At 47.0% G+C, this 15,101-nt stretch overlaps 1 protein-coding gene across 3 annotated transcripts in view; it reads left to right on the top strand.

Moving 5' to 3' along the window:
• The window catches only part of FHOD3 (formin homology 2 domain containing 3), a 529,663-nt gene that overhangs the window by 486,567 nt on the left and 27,995 nt on the right, over positions 1-15,101 (top strand). For all 3 annotated transcript variants that reach the window (XM_018039641.1, XM_018039640.1, XM_018039639.1), the window contains 4 exons: positions 1,828-2,010; positions 3,586-3,705; positions 4,762-4,923; positions 10,465-10,655. In XM_018039641.1, coding sequence (XP_017895130.1) covers positions 1,828-2,010; positions 3,586-3,705; positions 4,762-4,923; positions 10,465-10,655 — 656 coding nt within the window. The remainder of the gene's footprint in view (positions 1-1,827; positions 2,011-3,585; positions 3,706-4,761; positions 4,924-10,464; positions 10,656-15,101) is intronic.

The raw sequence follows: 15,101 nt of genomic DNA, 5'->3' as shown, positions 1-15,101 counted from the left end.
GTAGTTGCATTCAGTGGGACAGTGCTTACCCGTGTCTCCCAGAACTGGAACTCCTTCCCACACCTTATCCAGAGGTTTTGCTATTGTTGAGCAGTAACTAAAGCTGCTTAGAATTAATGCATTAATGTAAGTTACTAAAAAGAAAAATAATGACACCTTCCCTTTAATAATGTGGTATGTACAGTGTCACATGATGGGAATTTTGACCTTCATTAAAAATATAATCAGTGAGGAATTTGAACCTATGAGAATCATAATCCTTCTGACACCTGTTTGCTTCCTCTGTCTTCCAAAATTGACTTTTACCAGAAACAAATAGAAGAAGAAAGTGATACTCTTTCCATTAGTAGGTAAGTATTGCTCTTTGTAAGGACCATCATCGTTTGTTCCTTAGTTAGACTTGAGTTTGATATTCAGTTCAGTTCAGTTGCTCAGTCATGTCTGACTCTTTGCAACCCCATGAACTGCAGCACACCAGGCCTCCCTGTCCATCACCAGCTCCTGGAGTTTACCCAAATCCATGTCCATCGAGTCAGTGATGCCATCCAGCCATCTCATCCTCTGTTAGCCTCATCTCCCCCTGCCTTCAATCTTTCCCAGCATCAGGGTCTTTTCAAATGAGTCAGCTGTTCACATCAGGTGGCCAAAGTATTGGAGCTTCAGCTTCAGAATCAGTCCTTCCAATGAACGCCCAGGACCGATCTCCTTTAGGATGGACTGGTTGTATCTCCTTGCAGTCCAAGGGACTCTCAAGAGTCTTCTCCAACACCACAGTTCAAAAGCATCAATTCTTAGGCACTCAGCTTTCTTTATAGTCCAACTCTCACATCCATACATGACCACCGGAAAAACCATAGCCCTGACTAGATGGACGTTTGTTGACAAAGTAATGTCTCTGCTTTTTAATATGCTATCTAGGTTGGTCATAACTTTCCATCCAAGGAGTAAGTGTCTTTTAATTTCATGGCTGCAATCACCATCTGCAGTGATTTTGGAGCCCAGAAAAATAAAGTCAGCCACTGTTTCCACTATTTCCCCATCTATTTGCCATGAATTGATGGGACCGGATGCCATGATCTTAGTTTTCTGAATGTTGAGCTTTAACCCAACTTTTCACTCTCCTCTTTCGCTTTCATCAAGAGGCTCTTTAGTTCTTCACTTTCTGCCATAAGGGTGGTGTCATCTGCATATCTGAGGTTATTGATATTTCTCCCGGCAATCTTGATTCCAGCTTGTGCTTCCTCCAGCCCAGCATTTCTCATGATGTACTCTGCATATAAGTTAAATAAGTTAAAATGTTGTAATTTCTATATAAAACTTGAAATACATTTGAAATATTTAAAACAATTAAAATTATAGTATGACCTGTGGTATAAAAGTTAATCTGAGTTCTTTGGAAATGATTTATTTTTGTAAGATCCAAAATTAATCCACGAGAAAAAGTATATGTTCTTAACATGTTTCTCTTGATTTCTTAAGGTACAGGGAGCTGGTCTCTAATCTTTTATCCTATTCTCTCACCTTTCTCTCGTCTCCCATCCCTTTCTTGCCTGGAACGTTCTTCATGTACAAGACTCAGGAAATCTGGGGAAGTTGCTTATGAAACTGGAGACTTAGAGAGAGATGGAATGTTAAAACCATTGAATGTGAGTTTAGATGCTATGTAGGGCTTCTCTTCTCGAAAGTTTATTTGTATGTAACGCCTGTTTATGATAAGAGCCCTGGCAACAGAGTAGCTCTCCCGCCCGGCTGGAAAATTACCATATGAATTTGGAAACATCACAGGGTCCATCACTAAGAGTATACGCTATCCTTCCATCTTTCCAGAAAATTCTAACCATGATTCCCACGGAAGAGGAGAAGCAGAAGATTCAGGAAGCACAGCTGGCCAACCCTGAGGTACCCCTGGGCAGCGCAGAGCAGTTCCTCCTGACACTCTCCTCCATCAGCGAGCTCTCGGCACGGCTCCACCTCTGGGCATTCAAAATGGATTATGAAACTACAGAAAAGGTAAGCACTTAGGAAGCGAGGCAGCCAGTCTTATGTCCCCAGGGTAGAGAAAGTCCAGTTTTTAGTGGTGAACGTAGTGAAATATTATTCCTGAGACAGGGTTTGAAGGGTGAGTTGATGGTGCTGGGAGTGTTGAACAGCCTATACCATTGAGGGGTTATTCTAAAGAGTCTGCCTGACACCAGCCTCAGATACTTGACTAGTTAAAAAAAAATTATATTAAATGTTTTTCTGACTCTATATGCTCAATGTAGAAAATACAGAAAAACACAATATGGAAAGTGACTTGTAATCCTTCTGTCTATTGATGGTCGCCTCACTGCCATTGACTGTGGTAATTAGCAGGTCATTGAGTTCCTCTGAGAGAGGCTTTCAGTAGAATACCTGAGATGGACAGATTACAAGAGGTTGGAAAGAGAGTGGAAGGAAAGAGTTTTTGATAGTGAAGGCAGGGAAGACTCATCTCGAGTAGAAAGTAGAAGAAGCAGGTGTCCTCTCTGATCTGGCACGAGGTATTTTGGCAGACTGAGCAGAAGAAATCAGTGGAGAGAACAAGGGAGGGATGCATGGTGAGCTGGAGGTGAGCTTGAGTGAGAAGTGCCCGGGGAAGGTGCAGAGGCTGTGTGATCTTCCTCTTTCTGTAAAGGACAAGTACGTTCCTTACTGAGGGCCACACAGGTAGCAGTGGGGCTAGGGTGTTTCAGGAGAAACTGCTGTGTTTGACTTCATTCCAGAATTGGACAGGGATGAAGTCTAGGGGGGCTCAGGTAACTTGGTTGCAAAACCAGTCAGCCTATTTGGGTGATTTTCTGTAGCAAAGTGAAGTAACTTCATGGAGAAAACAGGTCATCAGTCAGCCTTGGCTGGGGACTGGTAGGGTCTGCTGAGCAGAAGTAAGGCTGGAATGAATGAAGCCCAAGCTGCTGGTTTTGGGGTCCAGGCTCAAGGAGAGCCTCAGTGCGGATGCTGAGGTGGGGGGCTGTTATGAAACAGTAGGACAGAGAGAAGGAGAGACTGAGGCCACGAGGTTATAGGACAGGCTGCACGTCTGAGAGACTGGGAGTTAGGAAGGCGGTGGGAGTCATGAGGATGGTGGTCTTCTAGAAAGTAACCCAGGCCAAGAGGTGGCCAGCCACAGGGTGCCTAGAGGGGATGTTAGGAGACCTGGGCCCTGGGACAGTGATGCCAGTTTCCAGCATCACCTGCCTGGGAGGAGAAAGACAAAGAGGAAGACCGTGGTTCAGATGCTGAAGGGACATGTGAAGGATGAGTTCTGCAAACATCAGTCATAGTCGGGAGAGAGCTTGGGAGATGGGCAGAAAAAGGGGGAAGACACCTAGCCAAGCTCCTGCGAGCCACAGGGACCCACCTAGTCTCCACTGCAGAGACTCTGGGGCCAGACTTTCTCCTGTCACCTTTCTGCCCTTTTCCATGCCTGAAAGCACGTGCCAGTCACACGGGATTGCCTTCTACTGGGAGGACTCCACTGGTTATGACCTTGTACAAAAATGTGAAAGAACAAAGTAAAGCCAAGTGTACACTCTATTATCTTCTAATTTTTTTTTTAATTGAAAGGAAGTGGCAGAACCACTTTTGGACCTGAAGGAAGGAATAGACCAGCTGGAGAACAATAAAACCTTGGGTTTTATCCTGTCTACTCTCTTAGCCATTGGGAACTTTCTAAATGGAACTAATGTAAGTCTCCACATCCTTTTCCTCCTACCTCTCTGGTCACAGAATCCCCGCCCTCCCCTTGCTGGTGGATCACTGATCTTCCGAGGCACAGTTGAACAATTTTCGTTGTTGTTGTTTTTTAGTGAAAATTTAGAGCTTTTGTCCTTAAAATATCAGGGCCTATTTATCCAAGCCTGTATCTTGCTGTAAATAAGAAAATGTAAAAAAATAAGCACATTATTCCTTAGGAAGGTTGGCTCCTCTCACAATTGACTTTGGAAATGTTTTCTTCTACAATCTTTTTCTTTTCCTTTTTCTCCCTGAGCTTATCACTTAAATATTTGTACCCATACACATTATAAACACACTTAAACAAAAAAACTGGCCTATCTTTAGCCAGGAAGTAGAAAATCCCCAATTACGGGATTAGGGAAGTTGTGGCTGCCTACATGGCAGAAACCCCACACCCAGCACCCTGATTTAGGAGCAGAGCCCTAGCCCGTGGCTGACGGCCATGATCAGGAAGGGCTGGAGGCTCATCTCACTATCAGGGTGGCTGGTGCTTGTGTGGTCCGCTAAGGATGTTCGAGCATGTGGCCTGAGATGCTTCAGTCCCAAAGGAGCTAAATACTGGGCTCCTCCTAAAGGGTGTTAATTCTAACCATTTGTACCTTTCTAAGAGTCTGCATAACACTTGTTCTCCACATCCTCTCCAGCACTTACTGTTTATAGATTTTTTTTGGTGAGGGCGGACATGGAGAACAGCGGGGGAAGAAGGGGGTGGGACAGATAGAGAGAGTAGCTTTTACACGTAGACATCGCCATGTGTGGAATAGATAACAAAGTGGGAAGTTGCTGTATAACACGGGGAGCTCCAGTTGGCGCTCTGTGACGACCTGGGGGGGGGTGGGGGGCGGGGGTGGGGGGGCGGTTCAGAGGGAGGGACGTATGTCTACTTATAGCTGACTCACATTGTTGTATGGCAGAAACTAAAACAACATTGTAAAGCAATTATCCTCCAACTAAAAAAAGAAAAAACTTGTTCTTCCATTCTCTTATGTTATGTTGCCCAAATAGGCCAAAGCGTTTGAGTTAAGCTACCTCGAGAAGGTTCCAGAAGTCAAAGACACGGTGCACAAGCAGTCACTTCTCCACCACGTGTGCACCATGGTGGTGGAGAACTTCCCGGACAGCTCGGACCTGTACTCGGAGATCGGGGCCGTCACGAGGTCAGCCAAGGTATGTGCTGGGCATGGAGTGGCGGGCGGGGCCCCTCTCCCCCAGAGCTGGGGGTCTGCACCCACCGTCTCTGCAGAGCGCAGGCACCATTAACCGAAACACCCATGTGGTGCTTGCACCCCCTGCTCTAGAGTCTGTGAATAAACCTCGCCTCCTGCCATTTCTAATGGACTTTTGAGATCACTTTCCCATCTCTGGTTCTCTGTCAGATTCTTTCCTGCTGAGGTATGTGAGGCAAGCCTGCTGTTCAGTCCTAACCCCACGTCCCCTGGTCAGCCACCGTACTTACTGGGCTGGCTTCTCCAGGGCAGAGAAACCACCCGGCTGGTTTTAGGTGACAAAAATGTCCAAAAGATGCACTTTGGCTCCCCCTAAAACTTCCATAGGGCCCTGCAGTGAGGTGTGGAGCCAGGGAACTAAGGGCACGCGCAGCCCCCTGCCCCCTCACAGGTTGGCCATGCCTGTGATCTTACACCGAGGGAACAGTTTTATGGGGCTGTAAACAGTGTATAGCATTGGCCCCTTAGCTGCAGTCTCTTAAGCTTAGCGCAGAGTTAAAATCTTCATGAACTTTGGTTTAGCCATGAGAGCTGGACAGCCAGCTGCCCCCGCTGCAGGAGCATTATTGCAGCCAAATAATCACAGAGGGATCCAAACAGCAGAACCGGGAGACGTGAGGGTCTTGGAAGCAACAGGGAGCTCGCAGGGAGGGTCTTCAGTAGAACACAGGAGCCAGGCCCATGTGGGACAACTCCCCAAAATACAACCCGGCCGAACTGCATTTAGCTCTGGGACTCACTGGAGTCTAGTATGGTTGTAAGAGGGCTTGCCAGGCGGCTCAGTGGGTAAAGAATCTGCCTGCTATATAGGAGACGCTAGTCACATATGTGAGTTCAATCCCAGAGTCAGGAGGATCTCCTGGAGAAGGAAATGGCAACCCACTCCAGTATTCTTGCTTGGGGAGTCCCATGGACAAAGGGCCTGGCAGGCTACAGTCCATAGGGTCACAAAGAGTCGGACACGACTGAAGCGACTGAGCGTGCACGCGTGATCGTGGGAGAGACTGTGGTGGGCAGGAAGGGGGAAAGGCTTTGCTAAGCTCCCCTTCAGGGAGCGCTCCTCTCTCTGTCTTCCCCAACAGAGCTGGCTCTTGGGAACCTGTGGCCTGGGACCTTCCTTCACCTTCCCCTAGCTGGCAGCTGCCAGATCCACTGAGCAGGTGTCCATGAGCCAGTGTGATGGGTGGTTCTGCCTTGAAGCAGAAACAGGCTTGACCAGCAGTCCTGCAACTCTGAGAATAGGCAGACTTTTCTATTTCACAGGCATTCTCACCATATTTACTCTATGCCAAGCTCTGTTCTGAAGTCTTTAGAAATATTACTTTAGTATTCTAACCAAGGTAAAACGCCCCTCTGAATGTCCCAACAGAGGTCTTCTAGTTGCTGCTCTGACGTCCTCCCATGAACACCTTCTCAGAAGACAGTTTGTTAGGAGTAATTCTTGAGATGAAGTCTTCCAGGCCTCTCGATCCCCATTTCCAGAATAAGTCAGTTCCCTTTTTACATCTAGTCCTTTGCTCTTTCCAGGGCCTTCTACTGGTGGAGTCTGCTTGTGCTGAGTTGCCCTGGCTTAGGCCCCCTGCACCAGGCTGGCCCCCCATTTCAGGCCTTTTCTTGTTTAAAACCTGACTACACAAGCCAGAACTGTGCGTCCCTTCTCCCTGTTAACCTTGGCAATTATGAAGGATGACTATTGACCCAAGTCCTTGTGACTTCAAACAGGAGGCCAAGAGGGCCCCTATCGCCTCTTCTTAGCTTTTACTCTCAAAGTTGGGAGACACTGAGGGGCACCTTCTGTGTAGACAGGTACATAGACTACATCAGGGATTCCCCAGCCGCATTCAGTCCATCCCCTGATGTGTTACTTTGGGGGTCATCATTGCAACCCTCCAAGGAGCAGGTAACTCTAGTGTCTGCAGGAGAACTTTGGCCCACCAGGGGTTGCGGGGAAATGAGTAGAGGTGTGCATAGCTCTGGCTGCTCCTAGATAGGTTGGGCGGGGGGGGGGGGGGGGGGCGGTGCGGTGCCTCACAGGCTTGTGCAGTGCTGACAAGTCAGGTTAGCTTTCAAAGAGAAATAGTGACACGTGGTCACTGACCTGACCCCACAGCTCCAGAAGTGAAGGCAGCTGACAGTGCAGGCTCTCCCTTGTATTAGTTATCTACAGCTGTGTAACAAATAACCCCAAAAGCTAATGGCTTAGGATAATGCATTAGTTTCTTAGGGTTGTTGTGACAAAACACCACGAACTAGGTGACTTAGAAAAACAGAAATAATTTGTTCCACTGTTCTGGAGGCCAGAAATCTGAGATCAAGTTGTTGGCAGGATAAGTTCCTCTTGAAAGAGAAATTTGTGCCATATCTCTCTCCTGGCTTCTGATGGTTTGCTGGAAATCACCCCAGCCTCTTCCTTCACCTTCACGTGATGTTCTCCTTGTGTGTCTGCATCCAGATTTCCACTCCTTGTAAGGATACCAGTCATATTGGACTAGGGGTCCACCTTACTCCAGTGTGACCTCATCCTAATTCAGTTAATTACATCTGCAATGACCCTATTTCTTAATCAAGTCACATTTTGACATACTGGGGCTTGGGACTTCACCATGTGAATCTTGGTGCGACACATTTCAACCCCTAATAGACAGTAAGAAATATTTCATGAATGGTTCTGTCTTAGATTCTCTTCTGGAGTTTCAGTCAACATTTCAACTGAGGCTGCCATCATCTGAAAGCTCAACTGGGGCTGGAGAAGTTTTCCCCATGGTGGTTCACTCCCCTGCTGGTTCTTAGAAAGAAGACTCAGTTTCCTCCCATGTGGGCCTCCCCCAGGGCTCCTTGAGTGTCCTCATGATATAGCAGATGGTCTTTGCCAAAGTATGTGATCTGGGATAGAGTGCACAGAGCTCCTTGCAGATACTCATCCCTTTTTATGACCTAGCTTCTACATTCTCTTCATTAGAACCAAGTCACTAAAGCTGGCTCACATGCAAAGGGAAGGGTTGGTGGCTTGACATTTTGAAGGCGTGAGTGTCAAAGGAGTTGACATACTGTGTGTTTTCCCCATGCCGTCCCTTTCTGCAGCCCTGGCTCTTGTCCCTGAGTTGCCCTGCTCCAGCCCAGACTCACTTGATAAGATCTGACTGCCTCACAGCACAGCTCTGTGTCCTCTTACACACGGAAAGTGGCCCATGTGGAGCTGTTGTCGAAGAGGGCTTCCTGGCGATGACTTCCTGCTTGCAACAGAAGGCCAGGCCAGCTCTCTCCCCAGGGTGGAATATTTTAGGAACAAACCTAGGCTTAAGACTTGATGGTTACTAACTTAGACTCTGGAGCCAGAGATATTTGGGTTCAAATGCCAGCTCCACTACCTCCCAGCTGTCTGGCCTCTCTCAAATTCCTTAACCTTTCTGTGCAACAGTTTCTCCCCCAGGAAGTGGGGCCAGTAATAGGATCTGAGGCCATGAAGTAGTGTGAAGACTCAGATCATGGTGGTGCCATCAGTGCAGCAGGCAGCCAGCTGAGGCAGCCTCGCAGCTCTCCTCAAAAGATGCTGCATTAATCTCCCTCTTCAAACACCTTTTGGTCAGAGGCTTCCCACCTGCTTTCCATTGGCAGTGAGGTTGCTTTCCCTGCCTTTAAAGGCTCACAGTGGATTCTCTTCCTTGAAAACTCTCTCTCCCGTGGTATCTGTCCACCCACTCTGTGCCCACTGCAGTGCTGGACAGGCATCACCAGTTAGACCAAGGACTCAGTACATTCTGAACTGAACTGAAGTTATTACATTTATTAAAGTTATTAAGAATATTGTGGCTCAAAGTCGCTACCAGGTGCAAATGATTAGACAGGTTACAACTGGCTTCAAACCTCCTAGACCTCTTCAATATTACGTGTTGATCTCAGGTCATCTGGATCCCTTTCTAGACTTACTCTTTGAACTAGTCAGTCCTTCTTTTCTAAGGCTGCATTTCTTTTTCTTTCAGTAACATGTCAGATTTTTTTTCTCAGCTCCACTGTATCATAGGAAAATGTAGCCTTTTCTAATTTGGATCCCAAATTCCTTTGTTTTCAGGCAAATGATTTTTCTCAATGTCCCACAACCCCCAGTGCTTACCTGAATCTCCAGCCTCTACCTAAACTTGCCTTCTGTTTTGGCACCCACACCACCCAAGAAATTCATGATGTGTGCTGTCTTGCCTGACCCCCTGGACATCCCCTTTGCTCAGCACATCTTCATCCTGTCTCGTGACACATCTCACAGGATCAACCTTTCTTGACTTGGCCTCCAGCATTGTCTTTCTCAGGGTGGGACTGGAGGTCTGAGGTCACTCCAGCCAGTCCTTTTGGGCACTCGCCTCCAGGCCCTGCTCTCGTGACCACAACCACAGCCTCTGAGCAATGGCGGCTCACCTTTCCACACTTTCTCTTTCTCCTCCTCATTTGCTGGTCCCTCGCCCTATCCATCGCTCACTCTCCATCCACCTCTGTCGACTCTCTCCAGCTCACTGGTCTGTCTAGTTCTTCTTCCCGCTCCTAGTCTTCTCAATTTCTTTCCTCTCTCTCACATCTCCTTCAGTGTATTTACTTCATGGATAACTCTCTGATTCCCGTAATTTTTAGACTAGAATTTCCATCAAAACATTCCTTTAGAAAGCCTCATCTCAGTTCACTTCAGTCAATACAAACTGGTCCCACTTCCCTGAAGAGCAAAGTGAATGCTCTGTCCCATCTGTTCTTTGCACACATGGTTTGCATCTGCTAACAGATGGGGTGGACCACACACTCTGACTCTCACCCAGACACAGAGGCCTGGTGGGTAGTGTACCTCCTCAGTGATCACCTGTCTGTATGATGAGCCTCCTGGGGAACAGCAAGCTGGTCTCTTTCTGCATTGATCTTTGTCTTCCTCATACCTGGGGGCCGGAGCGGGGGACTGGCATGCACTCGCTTCTCCCTGAGTGTTGTTTGAATGAGGGAATGAATGGATAAATAAATTTGTCACACAATGTAAAAATGATCATAGTGAAGAGAAGCTGGCTGCCCCTTAACTGGCCCCAACATATTAAGACCATCCATGTCTGAGTCTGGTGAATTCCTCTAACCTCAAATGAAATATCTAAAGAATAAGAGAGCTCTGAAAAATTTTATGAGACATTTGCTCAGTTCATCTTGTACTAGGGTTCACTGATATCATGTTTTAATTTACAGTTCTCAAAGACTTTCTTAAGATTTCTTTCCAAATATGGCAAAAAAAAAAAGTGACACTTGTGTTGAGTTCATTTGGAGGTTTTATCACTAAATAATTTGATGTAGAGATAATGATGAATACACATGTGGATAATTTTTAGGCCATAAATATGTTTGTATTTCAAGATGTAAATTGGGTTTTGATGTTTGTTTCTTCCCGGAGGCAGTTCGGTTTCCTGGGTCAGGTTGCTGTCCGGTTATTTCAGCACGTTTGTAATGTTCTCTCTCTGATTTTCAGGTTGACTTTGATCAACTTCAGGATAATTTATGTCAGATGGAGAGACGATGCAAAGCTTCATGGGATCACCTCAAGGCAATTGCAAAACATGAAATGAAACCAGTTTTAAAACAGCGAATGTCAGAGTTCCTAAAAGACTGTGCAGAGCGGATTATAATTTTAAAAATTGTCCACAGGAGAATAATCAACAGGTGAGTGAATTGAGGAGTTCATGCAAATATCAGTAAAATGGCATATTGAAGATATTCTGTAAAACAAGATGTGAAGGTACATATGCAAACATACTGAAAATTCTTGGTGCATAGCAAGTGTACCTTTGATGGACAGTCCACTTAATTTTTCTTAAACACACACATGGCAGTAATGGCACTGAATCTTGGAAGGAATCTCAGAGATAATATCGTCCCGAAGTCTTACTTGATCAGGAATTGAATCTGTAAGATCTCTGGCAAGTTGGCCCCTGCATCTGCACCTAGTTGAGCAGTTCTGCCTACGAGTGTACACAGTCTTGCAAGGCAGCTTGACTTGTTAGGGAAGTCCCTTCTTCACATTGTCCACAGTCCCCGAGACCTTTCACTCCTGGATTCTCGGATGGCTGCTCTGTGCTGAGCCTGCCTGGAGGCGGCCCACCCCCACAATGAGCATCATCCTCTGGGCCAGGCTTCCTGAGAGTCCCAGGACCCGTGAGGATCCAGGGAGACACAGCGGTGACGTGGCAGGCCTTGCTTCCTACAGGGAGGCTGGTGAGGGTCTAGAGCGGCTCCACGGCGGTCCAGAGCTGTCTTCCCTGTAAGTGGCAGCAGCATCGGGGCGGAGTGTCCCAGCTCCCCAGGTCAGGCCATTTCCTACCAGGCACCGCCCACTTGGTTCTCCTTTGTCTCGTCGCAGAGCATGGCTGGAGGTCCCTCCCGCTGGCCTCTGGAGTCCGAGTGCTCTGTCCTGGGCCCCACTCCTTGGTGAGCAGATGTGCAGGCCCGCAGGCCGTGGTTTCCCTGGAGCAGGTGCTCTGCAAATAGACCTGCTGAAACAGGCCTTACTGCAGCTCTGTGAAGGCAGGCCTCCCTCAGGGCATCTAAACTGCAGACCTTCCCCGAAGAACCATAGAGCAGGCCTCCCTTGGGGCGTCTGAACTGTAGACTTCCCCGGAGACCTGCTCTTCAAGTCCACTCCCACTCCTGTGCTTGAGTACTTTATTACTGTCTCAAACAAATAGGTGGCATATTCACTTAGCCTTGTGCATTTCACATTTTTAAAAATCTTTTCTCTTTTCCTTCCCTCCTTTCTCTGTCTTTCCTTCCTTCATAGGAACCCACGCTGAATTTTTAAAAACCTCCTTTTCCTGTCTGCCTGTGAACCCTCTCCCAGTGTGTATCATGTGCTGTTTGGGTAATCATACCTCCTGGGCCTTGATCCAGGCCTTTTTTGGTGGGCAGGGGTAGTCTTTAGTCCATTAGACCAGACAAGAACAGGGGACAGAACCTTCCCTCCAGGTTGACAACTGTCCATTACTCAGTACTTTTGGAATTTAGCTGTTCGACTGTAAGTCGCCCTCCCTGTACTTCATTTGGACCTCACAGCTGCCCTCCGGGTAGGAGGATCTTATCAGAGATTTTGTCAAATTTCTTACTGAAAGCAAAGTACACTCTGCTTTTAACATGGTTAAAGAGGGGAGGCAGAGAATGTAAGCGGCTTTGGCCCTCCATGCTTTGTGTGATACAAGCAATTTCCAACTTAAAACGACTCAAATAAACAAATAGTTTCCATTTGGAATGTCAGGAAACTGGAGCAGTTTTATGAAAGTCTTGTAAAGCTATTATGCCTGGTCACAGTAACCATCTTATTCCGGAAAGTTTAAAGCTCTGTTTTGCTGATACATCTGTTCCCTAAGCTATTGTGTGTGTCTGTGTGTGTTTCTGTGTGTGTGTGTGTGTATGTATGTCTATATAGATACACACACACACAGATATATACATGTGTGAATCTATATATAATGTATGTGTAAAATGTGTATAACGCATATAACATTTGCTCTGATTGCCTGTTCTTCCTGGTAAGCTGGTTGCCCAGTTGTTGCTTGCTCTTGTGTAACCTGGATCCTAGAGGCTCATTACTGGACACCCATTTGGCCTCCCCCCCTTTTCTAGCTTCCATGGAGCTAATTGGGCAGGTACGTCCGCTCCCTTTCCTGTCTGATGACACCCCCTCACCCCAACCCCTGCTTAGTGACTCCAATGGCCCCTTTTAATAAAGGGGCAGAAAGATGAACTTAGGCAGTTCTCTTAAGGCAAAACCTGACTTTCAAACCGTTGCCTAAGAACGTCTTGTTCTGGATGTCCAAATCTACAGACTAACCTGCCCTTTTCGCTCCTGTGGTGACAGGCATTCCCACTCTGTGGGTGTGCAAACCCCTGGTCAAGTCCCAAAGTCACTGGCTGCAGTTACACCACAGCAGGCCCTGCAGAGGGGACCAGGTGAGAGCTGGGAGGAAGGCTTTCCTGGGAGGCATGGAGAACCACAGCATTCTCTGGGGAAAGCCAGGTGGAAAACAAGTGAACACCCACCCTGGCTTCCCGGTGCCCCCAAATCCACCCCTCCCCACTCTCAGCCAGATACCCAACTCATGGACACACGTGAGGGAAAGGGTCTGTGGTGGAAACCGCCAGAGATGTTTGGCTTGTGCCTCAGGACACTAAGAGCAACTAGCACCTCAGTAACCTTAAGACTTTCTTGCCATGTGTTCTGAAAGTTACAAACTTAATTAACAAAAATCCCTCAAACCATTGTGATGGGATGGGTGGGAGGGAGGCTCAAGGGGGAGGGGATGTATGTGCACATAGAGCTGACCCACATTGTTTGCAGCAGAAGCTAACACAGCATTGAAAAGCAGTTATACTCCAGTTAAAATAAAATTCCCTCGAATGTTTTACTCCCTTAAAGGTACACCCATTTTGCTCTTCTGTAGGAAGGCCGCAGTCTCTTTCCTCTCAAATGGACATCTGAGTCTTTTTTCAAGCATGCAATGTACTTCCCTGGTTTCACAGTGTATAGTTGAATCATATCGCCAATTTATATGTTAAGATTGTATCCCCTCTAGATAAAAAGTGTTCTAAAAAGTGGAGGATAAGGAATCTTGGGTAGTATTTATGTACGAAAGAGGACCCAGCTGTGGTCTGATTGGTTCTCCCTTGATTCATCTTACATATATTCATGTATTATAGTATCCTATCCTAATACATATAACATCATGTCATATCTCCAGGGAACAATGTCAGGTAGTAATAAGAGCCAGGAAGAAAAATTAAGAGTACAAATGGGACAGGGAGTGACCAGGAGGTGCTGTTTCATGTGGGTGGTTGGGGGAGGCTTCTCTGAGGAGGTGATATTCGGGCAGAAACTCGAGGGATAAGAGAGAGCAAGCCAGGCTGCTATCTGTGGCAAGAATGCTCTGGGCGTAGGGGAGAACAGGCAGTGGAGGCCTTGTCAGGGCCTGCAGTCCTCCCAGTGCAGTGGCCGCCTGCCCCTGCTCACAGGCGCTGCAGGCTCTCAGCTGCGTCCTCTGAGGGTCCCCTACATACCACAGAGGGGGCCCGAGGTGGGCTTGTTCAAAGAATCACGAGGAGTCAAGTGTGACTGGCGTCCTAGGCAGTGAGGTCAGAGAGGCAGCGGGGCCAGTTTTGAGTGAGAGGCCATGTCTCGTTTATTCATCTGTCGATGGACACTTGGGTTGTTTCCACTTTGGGGCGGTTACGAATAGTGCTGTCATGGGATTTGTGTAGGTTTTGTGTGGACCCATCTTTCCATTCCTTTTGAGTAAATGTATAGGAATGAAGGGGTTTCCCAGGTGGTGCCAGTGGTAAGAAACCCTCCTGCCAATGCAGGAGACTTAAGAGACGTGGATTTGATCCCTGGGTCAGGAAGATCCCCTGGAGGAGGGCATGGCAACCCACTCCAGTGTTCCTGCCTGAGAATCCTGTGGACAGAGGAGCCTGGTGGGCTACGGTCCATGGGGTTGCAAAGAGTTGGACACAAGGAAGTGACTTAGCATGCACGCACAGGGATGAACCTGCCAGGGCACAGAGTAGCTCCGTATTTAACTCTCTAGGAGCTCTGTCTTTTCCACCACGGCTGAACCATTCTGTGTTCCCACCAGGACGGTGTGAGGTTTCCCATTTCTCTGCATCCTCACCGACACTTGCGATTGTCTGTCTTTTTTATTATAGCCATCATAGTGAATGCGCAGTGGTGTCTCAGTGTGCTTTTCATTTGCATCCCCCTAATGACTAATGGTGTTAAGCATCTTTTCATGTACTTACTGACTATTTGCCAATAATCTTTTTGGAAATGTCTATTCAGATCTTTTGTTAATTTTTTATTTGTCTTTTTAGTGTTGAGTTGTAAGATTTATCTATGTATTCTGGGCACAAATCCCTATTAGACATGATTCACAAATATTTTCTCCATTCTTTGGGTTGTCTTTTCAATCTTGAGAGTATCCTTTGAAGTTTCTAATTTTGATGGAGTCCAATTTATCTATTTTTTTGCCTCTGGGTGCCTATGCCTGTGGTATCATATCTAAGAAATCATTTTCTAATACAAAGTTATGAATTTTTATACTTTGTTTCTTCTTAGTTTTCTGG

The sequence above is a fragment of the Capra hircus genome, chromosome 24 (genome assembly GCF_001704415.2).
Source record: "Capra hircus breed San Clemente chromosome 24, ASM170441v1, whole genome shotgun sequence".
Taxonomy (NCBI): domain Eukaryota; kingdom Metazoa; phylum Chordata; class Mammalia; order Artiodactyla; family Bovidae; genus Capra; species Capra hircus.
Note: the sequence above shows the minus strand (reverse complement) of the source record. Positions and strands in the feature narration are given on the sequence as shown.